The sequence below is a fragment of the Ambystoma mexicanum genome, chromosome 2p (assembly GCF_040938575.1).
Source record: "Ambystoma mexicanum isolate Mex_15411 chromosome 2p, UKY_AmexF1_1, whole genome shotgun sequence".
In the NCBI taxonomy this organism is placed as follows: domain Eukaryota; kingdom Metazoa; phylum Chordata; class Amphibia; order Caudata; family Ambystomatidae; genus Ambystoma; species Ambystoma mexicanum.
This window is the reverse complement of record NC_090923.1, coordinates 1,471,878,848-1,471,900,244: the sequence shown is the minus strand read 5'-3', so window position 1 is coordinate 1,471,900,244 and position 21,397 is coordinate 1,471,878,848. Positions and strand designations below refer to the sequence as shown.

Here is a 21,397-nt window from a genome sequence, read left to right as displayed (position 1 = left end):
AAAAAAAAGACAGCATCCCATCTGTTCACCAATTCCCTTCTGACTAGCCCCATCTGCCCTCCCAACCCATAGCTTATATAGGCGATTGGCCACCTGACTATCAAATGTTCGAGAAGTTTGAACTAGGCCTTTCGGCATGCTATGCCCAACGCATACCTTACACAGCCAGCATTTATTTAAAAAAAAGGTTAGTCCTACTTCATTGCTAGTGGCAAAAATTACGTACGGTAATGATACTTCTGGTTCAACATGGATGCTTCAGTGGACTGCTGCTCTTGCATCCTCAGGTGTGGGTCATAGGGCATCTTCCCCCATGACCGCTTACAGTCGATCTGGCTTGTGAAGGTGCGATCCACTGGCCTCAGTCCAACGGCCTTGTCTCAGTGACTTGGATGGTGGAAAGGTTCTAGTCAGCCGTTCTGGCCCACATGAGACATCTCGTTCATGTAGGACTCTACTTGTCCATAGCAAACAAGGAAAAGGGTTTTCACTGCACCAAAGTCTGCTAAAACAAAATGAAAATGATGAAACACTAGGTACAGGGGTGGGAACTGATATCATAGGGCAAATAGGTCTATAGGAATATATTTCTGAAATGGAAAAAAAAAACAAAAACAAAAAAACAAAAAAAGGACCATGCCCAGCTACCCCATTGTTTACTTCTTTATTTGTCTGGTATGGAGACTGCACACTAGCACAACATATTTAGGTTTGGGATTTCGAGACCTACAATGTTACTCACCACAACGAATCAGCTTGGGGCGTGGATTAGACATCCTCGAATCAAACGAGTGGATGAAAGAGTAGAACAGCGAGTAGATGCTTTACAGATCACCAATCAGCCTGAATTCAATAAGGACCCAAGAACACAGACCTCCTCAACCTGAGGGAACTCTTCTTTACGATATACCCCTCTACTGTTCTAGCAAAGACAGACACAGGTGTTCTTCGTATAAAAGAGCAGGGAACACGCGCACCGCCAAACCAATGCTGCAAGAAACCACACAAAAAATGAATACCAGTACAAAGGTAAAGGTTCAAAAACACACTAGACCAAAATACAGTAATACCTGTTGTATATGGCTTGATAGGACGTGTAGAAACAGAACCTATAAAGAAGAATCCAATATAATGATCCCTGGGTATAGGTAACCTAATATCAATATGCATAGTCTGATATGGTACAGGATCTTACCTAAAGAATAAATGAGTTGGGAAGAAAGCTAATCCATACAGAAACAACGAAGGGATCAAATAACAAATAGGGTGGTTAGTATAGGTGTAATAACCCGGGCGGTACAAGGGACGCACTAGTGACAGGTTGGTGTACTAGGCAGCAAAGCGTTCATAAGCGCACGTGTTGTTGTTGTTGTTCTGCAGACAGTTAATTGGAAGTCCAATACACAGTATGATGTGAAGAAAGTTAAAGGTTCTGATGTTTAGGCAGGGTGATTGATCCAAAACAGAACGCTCTTATAAAGTTCCACTAGTGTACATTCATTCAAATGGAAGATGTTACTGAGGCAGCACGCTGTGTATGGGTAACGGAAAACAAACAATACACAAGCGGAAAGGAGAGTTAAATGACTGGTATTCTTACATGAATCAGAGTCGAGCGGAAAGGCAGTCCAGAATGTAGTCATTGTTCGGCAGCGTGTATTCGAGTAGAAGTAGAGTCGAAATGTGAAGCAGGTCGGGATGAAGTCCGAGTTCGGCAATCAGGAAGTTTGGTTAGAAAACAGATTCTGGAAGTGCTGCAGACCGTAACTGATCCAAAGTCAGCACATGGGTTCCGAGCGTCGTGACAAAAAGGGTTGAGCAGAGAGGAATCTGGGAACAATTAGCTAAGTCAGGAATAGATTGCAAATACAAGAGTTGAAGTAACGCCACAATTAGAAGCACTGTGGGAACGCCAGCGCCAGATTTAAACAGTATTAAGGCGGGGTTTACGCATACGCGTGACCGGCGAATACAGCTGACGAATCACGTGACACCGGCGATTGTCATTGTGGATCGTCTCCATGGCAACTTCCGTTCATGCCAGACGAAGGCCCTTGCATGTCGCTTCAGGGGGAAGAAGAGTTTTTGCGGAGGCGATGCATGTAACATACAATTAGCTGTCATAGCTGCCAAGTTTCCCAGTTCTATGCAAAATCTTTGAGCCAGTCCTGCTTTTATCGCACTGCATACTGGGACTTGTAGGCCCACCCTTGCAATGGGAAAAACGCAATCACAAGTTCCAGCATGCAATTGGAAACAAAAAGCAGGACTGCGTCCAGGTGTAAGGCATAGAACTGGGAAACTTGGCAGGGAGGCTGTGTAAGAAAAACTCTGGTGTGGAGTCTTTGTATACAACTTCCAGCTTGTTCTTGCCGCATGATATTAGAGTATTCAAGTGAAAAGCAAACCGTTTTGGTTTGCATGTCAAGCTAATAGGAACCATGGCTATAAATCACCGTAACATATGCCATTTTAACGCTAAGTGTTGCTAGGTAACTGGCTCTGTGGTGGGCATAGCTGCCTACATTTCAAAAAAGAAAACCTGCACATTTGTGTTACACGACGCCCCGCCCATCACCACGCCCACTTTTAGAGTGTGCAATGACTCAGCGCCTGCACATTCACTTTAAAAGAGAAAACACACAGCGTCTTCACTGCAGCTCGCCTCAGTTAACCTTTAACGTTGACTGTCTTGTGAAAAGTAGCTGCGCGTTCCCTCCGATGTTACAGATTCAGGGGGCGTCACCAAACCGCTCGCAACCTGGAGACTCCATGCTCTTCCACACAGAAGAGCGTGGAAACCCTGAGTCTCCAGGAAAGGCAGGTATGCTAGTGGGCCTTTCAGTTGCAAATGTCCCATGCGCTGCTCCGCATCCGAAAAGCTTTGCAGATCAACTGTTGTGTAATTATTATGCAAACTTCGGTAGTTGCTACCAGCCACTGCCATTGCATTAGTTCGTAAAGCAACGTCCCATGGCGCAAAGATCACATGCAGACACATAACATAACCATATTCTTCATCCGAATTTTCAGCACTTTACATAGCTGTAGAAGCGTAACGTGCTGCAAGACACGTGATAGGAGCATATGTAGTGTAACGTGATGTTGACATCATACGTTGCTTCGAACGCGTCGCGTAAGTCACTTTCTATGGACGCGTTTCAAGGGCTTTTCCTCTAATAGGAACTTTGCGGTACCTGCTTCAGGTGCAGCGGCCGCGGGATGAAGGGGAAGGAGGAGAAGGAGATTGGAGGCGGCTCTGAAAAGAGCCCGAGCGCTCAAGAGCTGAAGGAGCAGGGCAACCGGCTCTTCACAACGCGGAAATACCAAGAGGCAGCATCCTGCTACGGTCGGGCCATTGTGAGTCAGTCTTGGGGTTAAGGGACCAGAAAAAGAAAGGAGGTTGGGACACTAGGATCCGTGAGAACTACGAGCTGCAGGAAATTAATGTCTATGGGCCTCATTACGACCCTGGCGGTAAGGGGTTTACGCCAGCGTTAGCTGCGCCGACCCCTTACCGCCAATTACGAGGTCCCTTAGCGCCATGGAGCTTTTAACACCCGCTTTTAGCGGGTGTGCGCCATGGAGCTTTTAACACCCGCTTTTAGCGGGTGTTAAAATCCATGGCGCTAAGGGACCATGGAGTTAATTACGCCACCGTAATTTACGGTGGCGTAATTAACGCCTTCCCCACTCCCATTATGCCCTATGGGGCAAAAATGGGAATGGGGAAGGGTAAATGGGGATTGGGGACTTACTGCCCCGCCAAGGTCGGAATGGGGCGGTAAGTCCGCCAACCACCATGGCGTAAACGTAGTTTACGCCATGGTGGTAAAGTGACGGCCCAGGCGGTAACTTACCGCCTGGGTCGTAATGAGGCCCTATGTTGTAGATTGTGGCTTGTAGCAGGCTTCCGTAAGGCTACACATTGCCAATCCACAAATGGATTATAGAAGGAGAGGGCGAGTCAAAGGGGAGGGCGAGTCAGCAGGAGACGTGTTGAGTCTATTTATTTATGTGTTACTTAGGTAGGCATACATTGAGCAATGATTAATAATGTAACATAGTTTTGAATGTGGATCCAGACCAATCACAATGTTCTGTTCATGTGTTTATTACAGTGTTCCACTGGAGGTATATGTATTCTTAGAGTGTTATTATTTGTGGAGTTCTTTATGGAGTTCTGTAATCTTCAGTTGGGTTCTGCCTTCATGGGTGGTGCCTGCTGTCGCTTGAACTGGACTTAATTAAACAAGTCTGAATCACCTATATTGCCCCAAGTCACTTTTTAACATTGGCGACGAGGATTCGCTTCACGGACCCCCTGACGCCGGCCCCGAGCTGCTGGCTTTCTTTTGATTTGTGCCGAGTTGCCGGCGTTGTGCCCTTTCCGCCCGCACCAGCGACAGCAGGCGAGGCAGATTGACGGAAGGCGGAGAAGAAATAGCGAAGGAGGAGGCGGTCCACCCAGGCAAGTCGGCGTTGTTTGGGAGGAAGGAGAGCCGCGCGAGCACTGCTGTAGCAGAGCAGGCCCCCGCGAGCCGCGCATAGCTGTCAGAGCGCAGGCCTCGCCCCTCACCGCCTGGGTGCTAGCGCACGCGGCTCTCAGCTGGCTCTGGCGCGCGCAGACACACGTGCTGCGGCACACGCTGTGGAGGGCGTGTCAGCTCGAGCCCCGGTCTCCATTGTGATACCAGTTGCCTAGCAACGAGTCGGCTTTATCTTTATGAGCCCCGGTCTCCATTGTGACGTCAGCTGACTGCCAGCAGGACTCCCACGGCTGGGAGAAACACAAGAACGCCGTAATTGGCAACAAAGAAGACACTTTGTGCCAGCAAGGCACATAAAAAAAAAATATATATATTTACATAAAAGGAAAACAAATAGAGCTCCATCCTTTGGAACTTAGGGGCCTGTACATCAAAGGCAATTGTTCCCACAGTGAACAAATCAGACAATTGTCTTTACGCATCACAGCATTAGTATTTGAAGTCCTGCCGCTTTACAGCCACCACAGCCATCTGCACACACATAGTTTGTGCTATTCTTTCTTCATCATGGCAGCATCAATTCCTCCACCCATTTCGTTCCTCAATGAACCTGGCCGCCCCCCCCTCAGGTGGGACAAGTGGAAGGACACATTTGAAAATTACCTGGTGGCAATGGGCGGAGACAGATTTTCCTCAGCTCGCAAAAAGGCTCTTTTGGTCCACAATCTGGGCGTGGAAGGACGCAGGATCTTCGATGGGCTGGCTGGAGACCAGATTTTGGAGGCTGGTGATGCTGATGAGTATGCATTGGCCCTCAAAAAACTACAGGACCATTTTGAGCCCAGAAAAAATGTCAGCTTTGAAAGGCATACATTTTTCCAGTGAGTACAAGAACAATCAGTCAGTTGAATCATATGTCGCATGCTTGAGGTCACTAAGTTACTCCTGTGAATTTGAGCATCTGACTGATTCTCTAATCAGGGATCAGTTACTCAGGTGCACCAATAACGCCAGGATCCAAAAAAAGCTACTGGCCAAAGATATGAAGCTGGATGAGGCACTCGAATTAGCCAGGAGCATCGAACAGACGTCTTTATATGTCAAGGAGCTCAAGGGTGACAAACAAAGTCCGACCACCATGTCGGTCTGTGCAATAGACCAGAAGAAGAGGACAAACACTCCCAGTAGAAAGAAAGGAAATTGGACTGCGAAGAATGCATGTACCAGATGTGGTAACCCCAGACATGGTGCCAACTTTCTGTCGTGCTCTGCCAGATTTGCCGAATGCTTTAAGTGCAAGAATAGAGGGCACTTTGCAAATGTATGTAAAGCTACTTCCATCAATTTTCTCGAACCCAGAGTAGATAACAGGCCCAGCATTGAAGAATCGGTCAGGAGAAATTACAACATTCAAGAAGTATCGGCCACCCAGGAACCAAGTGCCAAGTTTGTTTTTGAAATTTCAGCTACTTCAAGTGAGGCCAAGGGTCCGGCAGACACCTTTCTGATTGATGGGCGCAGTTTAGTCATGAAAGTTGACACTTGCTCTCCTTGGACCATAATCTCACGGGATACCTTAGTGAACATATTGAAGAAGAGTGAAGCCGTAATCAAACCCACTGATGTTAGAGCCTGTGGATATGGAGAATCCACGATAGAAGTTTTGGGGGAATTCACCGCATCTGTCTGTTGGAAAGGAATGCCAGGCCAACATTCTGGTAGCAAACAAGGGAGCCTCTTTATTAGGTTGGGAAGAACAAAAGAACTTGGGTGTAAGAATGCAGGCAAATGCCCCTCAACCAGTATCTATTGCTGAAGTGGAAGATGACGTCTGGACTAAAGAGTTTCCTGAAGTGTTTTCCGAGAAATTAGGGAAACTCAGAAATTTCGAACACCATATTAAACTAAAAAATGGTGCGCAACCGGTGATACACAAGGTAAGGCAAGTGCCATTGAAGATGAGAAGTAAGCTTCGTGTGGAATTAAATGACTTGGTGGACAAAGGAGTAATTGAGCCAGTAACAGCAACTGAATGGTTATCGCCTGTTGTACTAGTAGCCAAAGCAAATGGAAATCTGAGACTATGTGTAGACTTGCGCAGCCTCAATCGGAACATTGTTGTAGAGAGACATCCCATATCTGAGACCCTTTCCACCCTGGGGAACCGAAGATATTTTCCATCATTGACTTGTCAGCAGCATATCATCAAGTTCCGTTGTCCAAGGGTTGTCAGCATCTTACGGCTTTCATCACTCCTGAGGGAGTGTTCAAATACAATCGCATGCCATTTGGATTAGCTTCCGCTGCTTCTGTTTTCCAAAGCGTGATGGAGGAAGTGCTTAGAGGGTTAAGGAAAGTAACAGTGTTCCAGGATGACATACTAGTGTTCGCTGAAAATGAAGCAGAACATAATGAGATTTTGAGGGCTGTCTTAGTCGGACTTAAAGAAGCTGGTTTGACTGTACAAAGAAAAAAATGCAAGATTGCTGTTAGAGAAGTAGACTATTTAGGTCATAGAATTTCTGGTGATGGTATTGCTCTGAAAAAGTCTCTTATTGATAGCATCAGCAGTGCTCCCCAGCCACAAGACAAAGATCAGTTATGTTCTTTCATGGGGCTGGCGGAGTACTACCATACATTTGTAAATGGTTTTGCCACCATCTCCACTCCGTTAAGAGAGTTGTTGAAAAAGAATGTGAAGTTTGTGTGGTCGGGTGACTGCCATGAAGCTTTTAAGAAAATAAAAGAGTGCATAGTGCAAGCACCCTCTTTGGGAGGGTTTGTGTCAGGAAGGAAAACTGTTTTATCGGTTGATGCCAGCAATATGGGTCTAGGTGCAGCTTTGTCTCAGGTGGACTCTGGTAAGGCCGAACATATACTTGCTTTTGCCTCTAGGCCATTGAAGGGAGCGGAAGAAAACTACTCTGTGATTGAGAGGGAGGCACTGGCAGTTTCTTGGGCTGTGGCACATTTCAAGTTCTATCTATGGGGTCAAACTTTTACGGTAAAAACTGACCACAAACCTTTAGTCCAACTACTAGGTAGTGTAGAGTGGGCCAAAGGATCACTCAGAATATCTAGATGGATGATTGAACTCCTAGCCTATGATTTCAAGATAGTGTACATAGCTGGTAGGGACAACGTAGTAGCAGACTGTCTGTCTAGGCTACCGGTGGAGGGTAAAGATTCAGAGGAAGCATCCTTAGAGCAAGGTTTGAGTATTTCTGAGGTTGAATACAATGCCATAAGCAGAGATGAGTGGGAGATTGCTGATGGTGAGGATCTTATATTGAAACAAGTCAAGGTGTGGACCAGGACAGGGTGGCCTCATAAAGATATTGTAGAAAAACAATTTGACTGCTTCTATTGCATAAAGGATGAGCTGAGTTTATCAGAAGACGGTCTAAAACTCAAGAAGGGTACCAAGGTGATCCCACCCAGTAATGTTAGATCCAAGCTGGTGAGTATAGCTCATCAAGGCCACCTAGGGATGGGAGGAACCAAGAGATACATCAGGGAGTTCTATTGGTGGCCGGCAGTTGACAGTGAAGTAGAGAGGTGTGTGAAGAACTACAGAGAGTGCGAGAGGAGTGATAAAAGTAAGGTGGTCAGGGAAGTACCCATGAGACCTGTGAGTGTTCCGGGTGAACCCTGGAAAAAGGTGGCTGTGGATCTGATGGGCCCACTACAGAATTTGGGGGAGAATCTCAGGTACTTAATTGTGTTAGTAGATTACCACACAAAGTGGATAGAGTGGAAGGCAATTGGTGAGGCTACCACGGCCCAAATGATATAATTTTTTGAAGAAACATTTTACAGGGAAGGTTTCCCTACGGAATTAATTTCAGATAATGGTGTTCAATTTTGTTCTGACAAGATGGTGGAGTTTTTCAAAAAATTTGGTATAAGGCATTACAGAACAGCACTCTATCAACCCAGGGCTAATGGGCTGGTAGAGAGGGCAAACAGATTTGTAAAGGGAGGCTTGCAGTTAGCAATGGCGGCAGGTTTGGAGTGGCAGAAAGTGTTGAGAGATGGTTTGGAACTACTGTACAACGCCCCACACTGTTACCAAAGTGTCACCTTTTATGTCTCTCAAGGGCAGGCAGCCGGGCACTAAACTCTGTCCAGGCTGGCTTGACTTGGCCAAGAGTGTGAATGTTGATAGGAATAAGATTGTGACACTCATTAAAGAGGCCCAAAATGCATACAAGGAAAGGTTTGACATGGAAAAGAAATCCAAGAGTTTGGTATGGAGAGAAGGTGAACTTGTGTATGTAAAAAACCCCAGGTTGTCCTCTAAATGCATCGAGAGCAAATTCATTGGGCCCAAGAAAATAGTGGTAGTAAGAGGGAATGTGGTCATAATGGAAGGTGGGGAATGCTGGTCCATGTCCAAATTGGTGAAATGTAATAACAATGGTCAAGCGGTAGAGGATGGTGAAAATGGTAATGGAAATGACAATGACAATGAGTTGGTGTATGAATCCGGAGGAGTTGATAAGAGTGTTCAACAAGACACAGACGTTAATATCGGTGCAGAAAGGAGGAGAGGTAAACCTCTTTGGTTGCGAGATTATGTACTAGAGTTACTCGGTGTTATTGAAAGGGGAAGATGTGTTGAGTCTACTTATTTATGTGTTACTTAGGTAGGCATACATTGAGCAATGATTAATAATGTAACATAGTTCTGAATGTGGATCCAGACCAATCACAATGTTCTGTTCATGTGTTTATTACAGTGTTCCACTGGAGGTATATGTATTCTTAGAGTGTTATTATTTGTGGAGTTCTTTATGGAGTTCTGTAATCTTCAGTTGGGTTCTGCCTTCATGGGTGGTGCCTGCTGTCGCTTGAACTGGACTTAATTAAACAAGTCTGAATCACCTATATTGCCCCGAGTCACTTTTTAACATGACGTTATGGGCGTGCAATTAACTAGTCCTGGCACTGGCTTCTTTCCGAAAGGAAGAAGTAGATGGGAGGTGCGGCGCCAGGGGGACTGTGCGGGTAGGCTACTAAAACACTCGATTACAAACTTAGCTTGCACGTGTTGTGATTGGAGCCCAACACACTTAAACACACGTCAACCAGTGTCGGTAGGTACAACTATTTTGCTCTATGCATTATAGTACAAGGCGTTCATCTAGGACAGGTGGCACTTTAATAAAGAGCTTCATGCTGTGTGATGACTCTACTCCAGCCCTCCTCCCGTTTCTGAGTACAGAGACATCAGGCAGCCTGTTTAACTGACGGCGACCCCAGTTAAAGGTTGACTGGAGGTTTCAGTACTTAAGAGGGATGCCATTTCTTTTTTCAATTTTGGAGTGCTGACACCTACGGCCAGCCCTTTAACCGTGAAGCACTTCAGCTACATAAAACAGGTAGCAGGTGCCCCTCTCTAGAAAGAACATGACATGGTAACCTGTTCTGTATTTTTTTTCACCCACATTGAGAGTCCACAGCCATTCCTTTTTGCTCACTGTACTTTTCACAAAGGAGGAATATCCATTTGCATGTCAGTCTTTGTCCCACCCACAAGGGCAGTCCAGCACTGAAATGCCAGGCAAACCTCCTTTGAACAAGGGTACCAACAGCAACCCCAGACACATGTTTAAGCCTTGTTGGGCTTCATCAGTGAGTTGGAACTGTGCTTCTATGAGCACAGTGAGCAAGGGGTCCACTTCTGGGTTCCTCCAGGTAACTTAGGGTGACCAACCCAAGGCATAAAATAAGCAGTGTCACGGAGCAATTTGCTATGCAATTCTGTAGGTTTGCTAATTAAATTGGCCCTTGTGTAGCAAAGTTAGCTATTTAAGTTACCCTGTTCAATGAAAGCACAGCCTTGCCTTCAGAGCTCTCTCCACCATCTTTTCTCCGTTTACTGCAAGTTCAAAGGGGCTAATGGAGAGAGAGTGCAGCAGTTATCACCCCTTTCCCTTATGTGCCAAAAGGCCTGTGTGGGAATGCTACACACATTTTATTTTTATTTTTCAAATAATTGCAAATCAGAAGTAATCGGCATAATACTGTTATTAAGCTAACTGTATCCTGTCTGCCCAAGTAAAGAACAGCAGATGTCCACAGTCTTGTGGAACACTCCCATCCCTCGCACACCCTATATATGTTGAATAAACAACCAAATATTCATAAAGATCAACAAAGATTCTTGACTCACATCTCATTACCTGTGCAGTATGGCTTTTTTTTAAATATATGTTCAAACAGAAGTTAATCAAAAAGCAATGTGTAAACAATACAGTATGCACTTCTTCAAAATATCCTTCTCAAAGTAAAAATGTTGTCTGAAAACATTTCATAAGCTAGAAACAATTCTCTTCATTGTTTAACTTGTATTCAGTGTTAGGTGGCATGTGTTAATTCTGTTCAACACGTTTCGGGAATTCTTTCCCTTCTCCAGGAGCTGTTAGATCCTTTTCATGTTGTGCTTCTTTCATTTCTATAATTATTAGATCAAAATAATATTTCAGTCACTGTACTCGTATATATTCAAGAATCATCAGTATAACATGTGTTCCAATTCGATTTGTGCCAGTCTGTAGGTGCCACAATATGCAGAGTGCTCTTATAAATGAAGGTAGGCTATATCTTAAAAAGCTATTTACAATTAAAATAAGCTAAAATTTCAAGGAGAGAGTATTGTATTTCGTTTATACCTATAAGGAGCTCATTTTAATTGTAAATAGCTTTTTAAGATATAGCCTACCTTAATTTATAAGAGCACTCTGTATATTGTCACACCTACAGGCTGACACAAATCGTATTGGAATACATGCCTAGACCATGCATCATAAAACAGCACTTAAATCTTGATTGAGACCTGCATCGGTGCATCATCCAGGTGATTACTAAACTCAGACGAACACATGACAGATATATTATGTTTTCAAACAACTTTTTTACTTTGAGAAGGATATTTTGAAGAATTGCATACTATATAGTTTACATAATGTTTTTTGATGAACTTCTGTTTGAAAATATATATAAAAAAAGCAATACCGCATAGGTAATGAGATGTGAGTCAAGAATCTTTGTTGAACTTTATAAATATTTGGTTGTTTATTCAACATATATAGGGTGTGTGAGGGACGGGAGTGTTCCACAAGACCGTGGACATCTTCTGTACTTTACTATTGTATACCACCTAGTGTCAGGGTTCGTTTATCTCCCTTGCACCCCCCTACTATTCTTAAAAATTCAATAATCACTAGAATAATTGAGGTGTGCTCCCAGATGCAATGGTCTTTTATCCTGTCTGCCAAAGACCAGTATGTGTTATTTTTTTTGTTTTAAAAGGCTTTCAATTCTGTTTCTATAAATGCAATAGGTTACATAATGCATAATTACAGTATTGATACTGTAAAACACTGCATTGACTCCCTGCTTTACAGTGAAGTGTATCTAAATCTCAGTGTCAACTAGATTCATTTGGTTGGGGTAGATGCATCATATTGACCAGTGAACACCTTTGAAAATGTACATGACCACGCTGCCAAATCCTTTGATGGTAAACCTAGTCCTGTGGCCTGCTGGTTACATAAGCTTGCAACTGGTGCTCAACCCATGAGCTGATCCCATACTCCTTGACATTCTAGCTTACCATGTTGATTTATACCCGCTATCCTGAGAGTGAGATGGCTGCACTACAATATTCTGCCTAATTTGCCCAGTTCTCTGCCTGCTATGCCATCCACTGTGTTTAATCTTTTACGTAATGAATACACAAAGCTAGCTTGATATTTACTTAAAGTAGAGATCAATAGTGTCATCCAGTCTATACATCTACAGACCTACTGCAAAACTGTACACTGTAGTTGGCCTCCAGAGCCCACTTTGCTCTATGATTATGATTGTATTATATATTTGCAGCTGCAGTAGAGAGAGCTGGCCAAACTGTTTTGAGAGCCTTTTTATCATATCTATTTGTGTACATTCATGCAGCTAACCTTTTTATAGACACTCATCCAGGGCTCACAAAGTATTTTCACCCACTCGCATAGTCAAGTAGATTTTAAGAAGGGCCAGTACCATTTTCAGGGGATGTTGGAAACTCTTATTTAAACTTTACTTTGTTTGCAGTAAATGTCAAATACAAGTTTCACTGTGCGTGGCTGGCCTCTGGGTGGCAGCAGTGTGCCAAACTAAAGTGGGTTTGTGGTGACATGCACCATTTTACAGAAAGAATTTGCAAGGCCTGACTTATCTCACAAATGTCTTCCGCGGCATACAAAACTGCTGTTTTGTTGCTCATTGTATATCTTGGGTACAAGTATCTTCTGGTGGCATTAAAAACATGAATACAACATTGCTAATCAAATGGGTTTGTTTGCTAATCAAGAAAAATGTAATTAGCAAACTCTACTAAATCAATTTTTGAAAACTAATTTATGCCTTGCCAACCCCAAGTTCCTTGCAAAAATACAAAACGGGTAGCAGGCGCTCCTCTCTAGAAAGAACATGGCATGATAACCTGTTTGTGTTTCCCCCCCCCCCACATTGAGAGTCTGCAGCCATCGCTTTTTGCTCACTGTACTTTTCACAAAGGAGGAATAGCCATTTGCATATCAGTCTTTGTCCCACCCAGAAGGGCAGTCCACCACCGAAATGCCAGGCAAACCTCCTTTGAACAAGGGTACCAACAGCAACCCCAGACACGTGTTTCAGCCTTGTTGGGCCTCATCAGTGAGGTGGAGCTGCGCCTGACTATTTTACAATTCCACTTTTTTATAACAGGCTAAAAGTGCATTAAGTCATGAGTTTACTCTCCAATGCCCTCTCCTGTGCCCTGACTTTTTAAATCAGTATGTCTTATTCCATGTGGCTCTTTTAGTGGCTCCCATGTCTTACTCTATTTTCTAACTTAGAATCTACAACACAAAAGAAGGGATATTAGTTTCCCATTCGTATAGCCTTCATTTATCCAGGCTATGACATAGCAATTTATTTTGCGTGAAAGAGTATATTTCTCAATATTTTAGAAAGCATCATCACTCTCTGCAACCTCACTCACTTACCAGTGACAAACGTCTGTGTGCAAGGTTAACTCCCACGCACTTATTTCAGTTTTTCTTTGTTTCTCTTTTTTTCACTTTTTCTACGGCTGTTCGTCTGTTCGTTTAACTTTCAAACTATTCATAGGGAGATGGAGACAAAAAAGGCTTAAATAATATAGCCGAATGTGACGTTTCAATCATTGTTCCTAGGGGGCTTCAAGTCGTTTAATTAGTTTCCTGTGCCTCTTTAACCATGGTTGATAACTACGTTGCTTTAACTTTATGCTTGCATGTTTAACATTCTACCTGTGTTTTTACAGACCAATGCTTCTCTATAGTATAGAAAAATGCAGCGTGCCTTTAGCTTATGGCTTGCATGTTTACAATAGCACTATCTGTGCCCCTCTACCCGTAATTTATAACTGCGTGGCTTCAACTATATGCTGCACATTTATAATGACACTAGATATAACATTCTACCTGTGTCGTTTTACCTGTTGTTAATTGCGTCCTTCTGATTATCCTTTCGTTTCTTTCTTTAATCTGGATTCATTGTCTTTGCTTGGTTACCTAGGTAACCAGCATATACCACACTCCTTTTGGCGTGGGTCCTTTCCTCTTGATGGTCTTATGCACCCTGGCTTTATTGGAGTTGTAGTGTTAGTTATTAGTTACACGTGCTGCATTCTGCATTGTCATGTTATTTTTTTTTCCATAGTCGATCCACTATTATTTTCCAATATTAGTGTCTAGTGTACTTTTCTAACTCCATCCAGCTTTTTGATATCTCCTGGTCCTAATGGGTAACTAGCTACACAATTAAGTTCCGGTGTTGAGGACTAAGCCCGTGTTATAGCATGCAATCACAGGCGTTTCATGTTGCATTGCAAAGTGTCCAGTGGCATTGAGTTCAACTATGAATTGGGTGCATACAAATCTATTCCTATTGGTGCGCTTTGGATCCTTATGGCGCCAACATTATTCCCGTATTGCATTTATTTGCTTCTTTTAGACCTAAGGAGCATGGGTGTCTCAGATCTGTCTGTCCTTACATTTTGGTTTAGATCTATATGCTTGGTCACTTGATCCTGATTACTGTTGGACATAGTAGATTTATCCAATGCACTCATATTGGTAGTTAGCTTGAACTTACTAGCCTCTTATTTCATAGTGCAAGATACAGCCTCATTTTTTTCATTACATCTTGATTATAACTGTTCTTCTGTACGTTAATTCAAGCCTTTGATAGCACTTTTTGTCCGGAAAATCATTTCGTGTTCTTTTACCATGGGTTTCCTTTTGTTCACATTCGGTTCTCCTACTGGTTGTACTTGATATAGTACTGTCCATCATAGTACTGTCCATCGCTGATCTTCTGCTTTATGGATGAATTCAATTAAATGGTTGACTAGAGGCGCTCCTTGTACCTGATTCTTTATGCAGCTTTTATGTTACGTTATTCTTGTTTACATTTTTCTCTCTGTCTTTCCAACATATTGTTTGCCACATGGGTACCATATTGCGTAAACTACCATTGAGGAGTTGCAGTTTGTCAATGAATGTTGGACCCATGGCTTCTTTAAACCTAGATCTACCTCTGTACTTCTTTTTAGTTTGTGTACAGCTTGAGCAGTGCCCACATGGGACATGTTCTCTTCTCTTGGCATCCCCCAGCTTTCAGTTAGTTTGTTGTTTTGCTGGTTTTTGAACTATGTTATTGTGCATGATCTGGTCCCAGACATTTTTGCTTCTTTTGTAAGCTATAAGTAGTCTATCAAGCGGGTGTTTGCCCTTTTCTAGTGTTTTCCAGTTTTTGTGTATGATCTTATGGATGTGATTAGAAAGGTGACTATGTATTAACAAATACGAGTTTGTCACTTTTTTTTCTTCTTTTATTCTCTCACTATTTAGTAGTGCTTCGCGATTGTTATTCTTCGCCCTTTTCATGGCGTTGGCTGTCAATTGTTCCGGGTATCCTCTTTGATGAAGTTTCTCTCGGAGTATTATTGCTTCTTGTTTGTAGTCCTCAGGCCTAGTTCTGTTTGTTTTCAGGCTTAAAAATTGTCCATTATCTCTTGTGTTTCCGGTGAAAGCTTGTATAATGCAAGAGTGCATTCTTATCGGTCGATTTCTGCAAGGGTCTGACATATAGAACTTTGTGTCATCTGATTTAATAGTTGGATCCAGGTATCTGATTTCTTTATGATTCATGGTGTGTGTAAGCTTTAGATGTATATCCTGTTTGTTAATCCAGATCTGAAATAGCTCTTCTTCTTCCTCATTACCGGTCCATAGAATGAGTATGTCTATGTATCTGCGCCATCGGCGTAGATGTCTCTTAAACGGTTTGGTGTTACTGTATATGTATTTTTCTCCAAAATACTCCATGTATAAGTTTGCTATGCTACGGGCTAGATTAGCCCCCGTAGCCGTACCCTGAATCTGCTTGAAAAACTTGAAGCATTGAAATGGAAGTAATTTTCTTTTAGAGCCATTTCAGCACATCACATTATGAATGACACAGGTGTATTAGTATATAGTTCTACTTGCCACGCTGAGGTCGTTTAAACGCATGCCATATTTTTCCATACTATAGAGCAGCATTGGTCTGTAAAAACATAGGTAGAATGTTACATCTAATGTTATTTTAAACGTGCAAGCATTAAGTTAAAGCGACGCCGTTATAAAACATGGGTAAAGGGGCACAGACAGTGCTATTGGAAACATGCGAGCCATAAGTTAAAGGCATGCTGCATCTTTCTATATTATAGAGTGGCGGTGTGGTGAAAGCACTTGGGCTCCCTGACTAAATGAAAAGGACATCAAGCCGTAAAAGCACAGTTAAGACGGATGTAACACAAGAAATTTAAGAAATGGATACCAATTAAGAGGTAAGAGTGTGGTCAATTTCCCTCTCCTGTTTTGCATTGGGATTTGGAAATGTAATTGGCACGGTAATATTCTCAAAAGCACTACAACTGAGAAATAAAATGCCACAATGGCAGTGCATTCGGAGCTAGTCTAAACAATAAGGAATAGAAATTGAAAGCTCTGTATAAAGGATTAAGTGTATAAGTCCAGATGCAGGCTTCGAAGAAGAAACTTTTCAGTAGAGACTGTAAGTATAGGAAACTAATGAAATGACTTGAAGCCCCCTAGGAACAATGAGTAAAACGTCACATTTGGCTATATTATTTAAGCCTTTTTTGTCTCCATCTCCCTAATGAATAGTGTGAGAGTTAAACGAACGGACGAAAAACAGCCATAGAAAAAGTGAACAAAGAGAAACAAAGAAAAACAGAAATAAGTGCATGGGAGGAAACCTTGCAGACAAAAGTTTGTCACTGGGTAAGTGAGTGAGGTTGCAAAGAGTGATGATGCCTTCTAAAATATGAAAATTATTCTTTGATTGCTATGTCATAGCCTGGATAAATGAAGGCTGTACGAATGGGAAACTAATATCCCTTCTTTTGTGTTGTAGATTCTAAGGTAGAAAATGGAGTGAGACATGGGAGCCACTTAAAGAGCCACCTGGATTAAGACATACTGATTTATAAAGACAGGATACAGGAGAAGGCATTGGAGAGTAAACCCATGACTTAATGTACTTTTAGCCTGTCATAAAAAAGTGGAATTGTAAAATAGTGTACACCTGAAGAATTTCCAGGTTAATTTTTCTTAATTGTGAGTTAAGGAATGAAACATGTTGGGTAGTGAATGTAGAAAGTGAGTGACTGTTGACATTTGAAGTAGAATGTGAGTTGAGAGTTTTAATGAAAAGAAAAGGTGGTAGTAGATAGTAATAGCTACCATTGGCTGAACACTATTGTTGCCTTTCCACAACATATGTACTACAATGATTGTTTTTAATTAATGATGTAATAAAAGCTTGTATTGTTTAAAAAGTAGTGTATGAAGGTTTAATGACCAACGGATACACTGACCTAGAGGCAGTAAAAGCCTGTATTCAAATACTTAGCTATCTACCTGGCGGGTCTACAACACGTAACCTAAGGAATACTTGTGTGTGTTGCTTATATTTAATTTAGGGGATTATTCCTTGAGGTTAAAACACTTTCCCTCTGGTCTCTCTTACGTATTAGTGAGTTACAGATACAGACCACAAATGCAGGGGGTGTCAGGAGGCAGCGCAGGTTTGCAGCTGGACAGGCAGGGACCTGGGCCTGAGTTCAGAGGGTGGCCAGCTGCCCAGTGCGTGGATCGGACAGGAGATCAGCAGGGGAGAGGAAGAGAGAAGGCAGAAGCAAACAGGAAGGTTGTGAGGTGTCTCCAGAACCAGAGAAATCTGCTCGAGTTTTAGAGGCAGGCAGGCTGTTCCAGAGGGAGGCACGAGCCGAAGAAAGAGATCTGCCCCCAACTCGTTGCTTGGAGAAGCGACTCACTCTCGGGGAGTTGGAGGCGTGGAGGAAGATATCTCGGTAGATGGAGTTGGTGGTATTGCTGTCCCTGGCCCCAGAAAGCTTTGTGGATGATGCAGGTGGTCTTGAACTTGATCCTTGCCACCACTGGGAGCCAATGAAGAGATTTAAGTGCCTGAGAGATACGATCCCTGGGCTTGAGGCCAAGAACAAGTCTCGCAGTCCTGTTCTAGGTGAGTTGTAGAGGGCAGAAAGTAGAAGCGGGTAGATTTAGAAAGAGGCTGTTGCAGTAGTCCTGCCTAGAGAAGACCAGAGCTCTGGAGACAGTGAGCTTCTGGGGGAAAGTGAGAAAAGGAAGAATACCTCTGAGGAGGGGCAGCTGGTAGTTTGACTTCTCCTCTCCTCACGTCTCTGACGTCTCTAAGGAGTGTGGAGTCGAAGATGACACCAAGGTTTTTAGCCTCACAGGTAGGAGCAGGAAGAGAGCCCAGGGTGGGCGGCCAGAGAGTGAGAGGAAAGGTGGGAGCTGGGGATCTGATGAGGAGGATCTCCGTCTTAGTGGCATTAAGGCAGAGATCATTTGCTGCACACCACTCCTGGATTGAGGACAGACAATCCGGGATGAGAGGGGGGAGAAGAGACGGCTGAGGGGAGCCTGAAAGAGAGGAGTATCATCCGCATTGCACTGGAAGTTGGAGCAGAGAGCAGCTATGCAGTGGGCGAGAGGTGCCAGCTATTGGTTGAACAGCCAAGCAGATTAGACCGCTGGGGAACACCACAGGTAGAGAGAGGGATGCAGAGGAAGGATCCAAGTTGGACCTGGGAGGGTCGGTCAGCGAGAAAGGAGGTCAACCAGGCCAGGGCCTGATCAGTGATACCCAGGCTATCACAGTGCTGCTTGAGCAGGATGGCATGGTTGACAGTATCAAAAGCCGAAGAAAGATTGAGGAGTATAGGACAGAAGGGTGGTTAGTGTCAAGGTTTTGAGAGCAGGTCTTCACGGATGTTCAGGAGAGCAGTTTCTGTGCTTCTGGTTGCTTTGAAGCCAGACTCATGGTCATGGAGACAACCAACAGAATCAATGTGAAGGTTAAACTGAGAGATGGCCAGCTTTTCCAGGAGTTTGCCCAGAAAAGGAGTAATGGAGATCGTGCGATAGTTAACCCGGGCAGGAGGGATCAGCGTAGGATTTCTTAAGAAGAGGGTGCACAAGGGAGTGCTTCAGGGGGAAGGTTCCAGTGGTGAAAGAGTGGTTGCCGAAGTCGGCCAAGGCTGGAGCGAGGGTGTCAATGTGGTCCTTGATGGTTTCGGATGAACGGGGAAGAACCGGTTTTGACGAGACTTTCATAGATCGGACTTGTCTAGAAATGTCGTCCGGGGTGAACAACGGGAAGGGAGGAGTAGAGGCGGCCACAAGAAGGCCAGAAGTAGGAGGAGAGGAAGAGAGCATGGACAGGATGTTGTGGGTTTTGGAGTTGAAATGTGAAGCCAAGGCCGTTTCAGAGGGCCTTGGATGGAACAGGAGAGGTAGAGACTGCAGCAGGATTGGGCTGCTCCTTGCAGTTTTTAAAGAGTTTGGCCGAGTTGTTAGATGCTGCAGAGACACAGGCTTGGATGTGTGCTCTCCTAGTGTGGACAGAGTCGTGCTGCCTTTGAAGTAGGCGACAGACCAGTTTGTCAGGGGGTGCACATGATGCCCTCCGTTTCCTCTCAGCCACCCTACGCTTGTGTTTTAAGATTGTTAAGGTCTGAGTCATACCAATAGTTGCTCTTGGCTTTGGGCTTCAGGCGTATCCTCATGACAGGGGCAAGTACATCGAGTGTCAGAGGTGGAACAATGGAGGTTAGAAAGGGCTGTGTCAGGATGCGAGTCAGCCAGAGGTGCAGGAGGGGGGAGAGAAAGTGGCTGTGAAAGCCTCAACTGACAGCGAATCATGGGTGGGATGACCAAGATGGTGGGTGGCAGTGCTGGAGCTGGCTCGACCTGAGGGGTAGAAAGAGGGAGATGAGGAGTGGTGAGAGGGTTGGAAAGGGGGAGGTCTGAGGAGATAGTGAGTCGGGCCAGAGGGAAGAATAGAGAGAGAGAAAGAGAATCTTGGAGGATGCGAAAGAGTCCAAGGGAAGGACGGGAGGCATCCAAGAGTTCAGGGGAACACCTTGGAGGCGGTTGTTGCTCTAGACAGCAGTGCAGCTTGACATCTTTTTTTACGGGGTCCTTTCCGCTGCTCTCTGGTGAATCGCTCGAGAGGAGTACAGCGGTATCAATTGCTACATCAGCCGAGGCTGTGTCGGCGGCTGGGGTATGCTCACCATAATCGGGGGCTTGAGTGTAGTGGCCTGAGGGGGGTCCTGCACGAGACAGCTGCTGCATAAATAGCTGCCTGTAATGCCTTAGAAACCAATGTGCCTTCAGGCTTCCTGTGAGTAACAGTCGTTTTTCTTTCTTTTTTTCTCTTTTAGTTTTTTTGCATTTATATAGCACTACAAACCCTTAGGCATCTGAGCGCTGCGTACCCACAGTTAGGCAACGTTTGTATGCAGTACCCTCTGGGACCACTACATACAACTCTGACTACAGGTATAGGAAATCAAACCTTTGGTATAACCTTGTACTACACAGTTTTGGTAGCGTGTTGAGCAGCCAGGCTCATCTCAAAAGGGGTCAATGTGAGCTGTATTGGAGTTACACAGAGATCCACGGTTACAAGTATTCAAATAAACTCTTACACTCGAGGTTTCTTGCATAAACAATTATTAATTTATCAGTCAGTTAGAATAGCATTCTTCAGAAGGGAGCAATATATGTCCCAGGTTCATCGAATGTACGGGCCCCTACGCTCTTCATTCTTGTATAACCATGCTAGTAGTCTGCCCGGTTTGTCCCCCTCTGTTGTCTCTTAATGTATTTGGCAAAGTTGTGCTTACCCAACCTCTCCCAACACTCCATGCATTTTGCCTTCAATGCTCTAATGTTCGCATCACAGTCTTGATGTGGTTCCCGAGTATGCTCTAGTTTCCTTAGTTCCTCCGCAGCATTATGTATACTTGCTTGGACCTCTCAAGACCCCGCAATAACGGCCCCTCTGACTACCACTTTCATTGCTTTCCAGAAGATGCCTGCCCGCGGAACACTACCCAGATTATGCGCTACATAGGGGGTCATTACGAGAATTGTGGTAAAAATCAAATACCAGGTCTGAGTTGCAATGGCGCCGCTAACGGCGGCCGATTACAAGAATGTGTGCACGTGCGTAGCAGCCTGCCGGTATCGACAGTACCGGCTTGCCGCAAAAGTCCCTAAAACATCCCTTAGCAGCATCATCGAAAGCGCTGACAGCCCTTCTGCCTCCGCCCCCCTCTAAATAACAGGCCCGGCATTAGCGAGCCCGCTAATGGCAGAACCGCAAGTAACGTCATCGCGCCGGAATGGGAAATGGTGCGGCAGCCACCTTGAAAGACACAATACATTGACATCCTCGATACACAGGACCTGGAGCCTAAACACAACACCAGA

The 21,397-nt window shown here is 44.2% G+C and overlaps 1 protein-coding gene across 6 annotated transcripts in view; it reads left to right on the top strand.

Moving 5' to 3' along the window:
- The first annotated feature begins 2,678 nt into the window (after nt 1–2,678).
- The window catches only part of STUB1 (STIP1 homology and U-box containing protein 1), a 465,879-nt gene continuing 447,160 nt past the window's right edge, over nt 2,679–21,397 (top strand). Inside the window, exons 1-3 of one of the 6 annotated variants that reach the window (XM_069646079.1) lie at nt 3,222–3,360; nt 16,276–16,395; nt 16,736–16,852. Coding sequence is in view for 2 of the 6 variants with exons in the window: in XM_069646075.1 (XP_069502176.1) it covers nt 3,223–3,360 (138 nt within the window). In the remaining 4 variants the exon portion in view is untranslated. Of the gene's footprint in view, nt 2,825–3,138; nt 3,361–16,275; nt 16,396–16,735; nt 16,853–21,397 lie in introns of those variants that run through there. The other 5 variants (XM_069646081.1, XM_069646077.1, XM_069646080.1 and 2 more) reach the window with 5 other exon arrangements.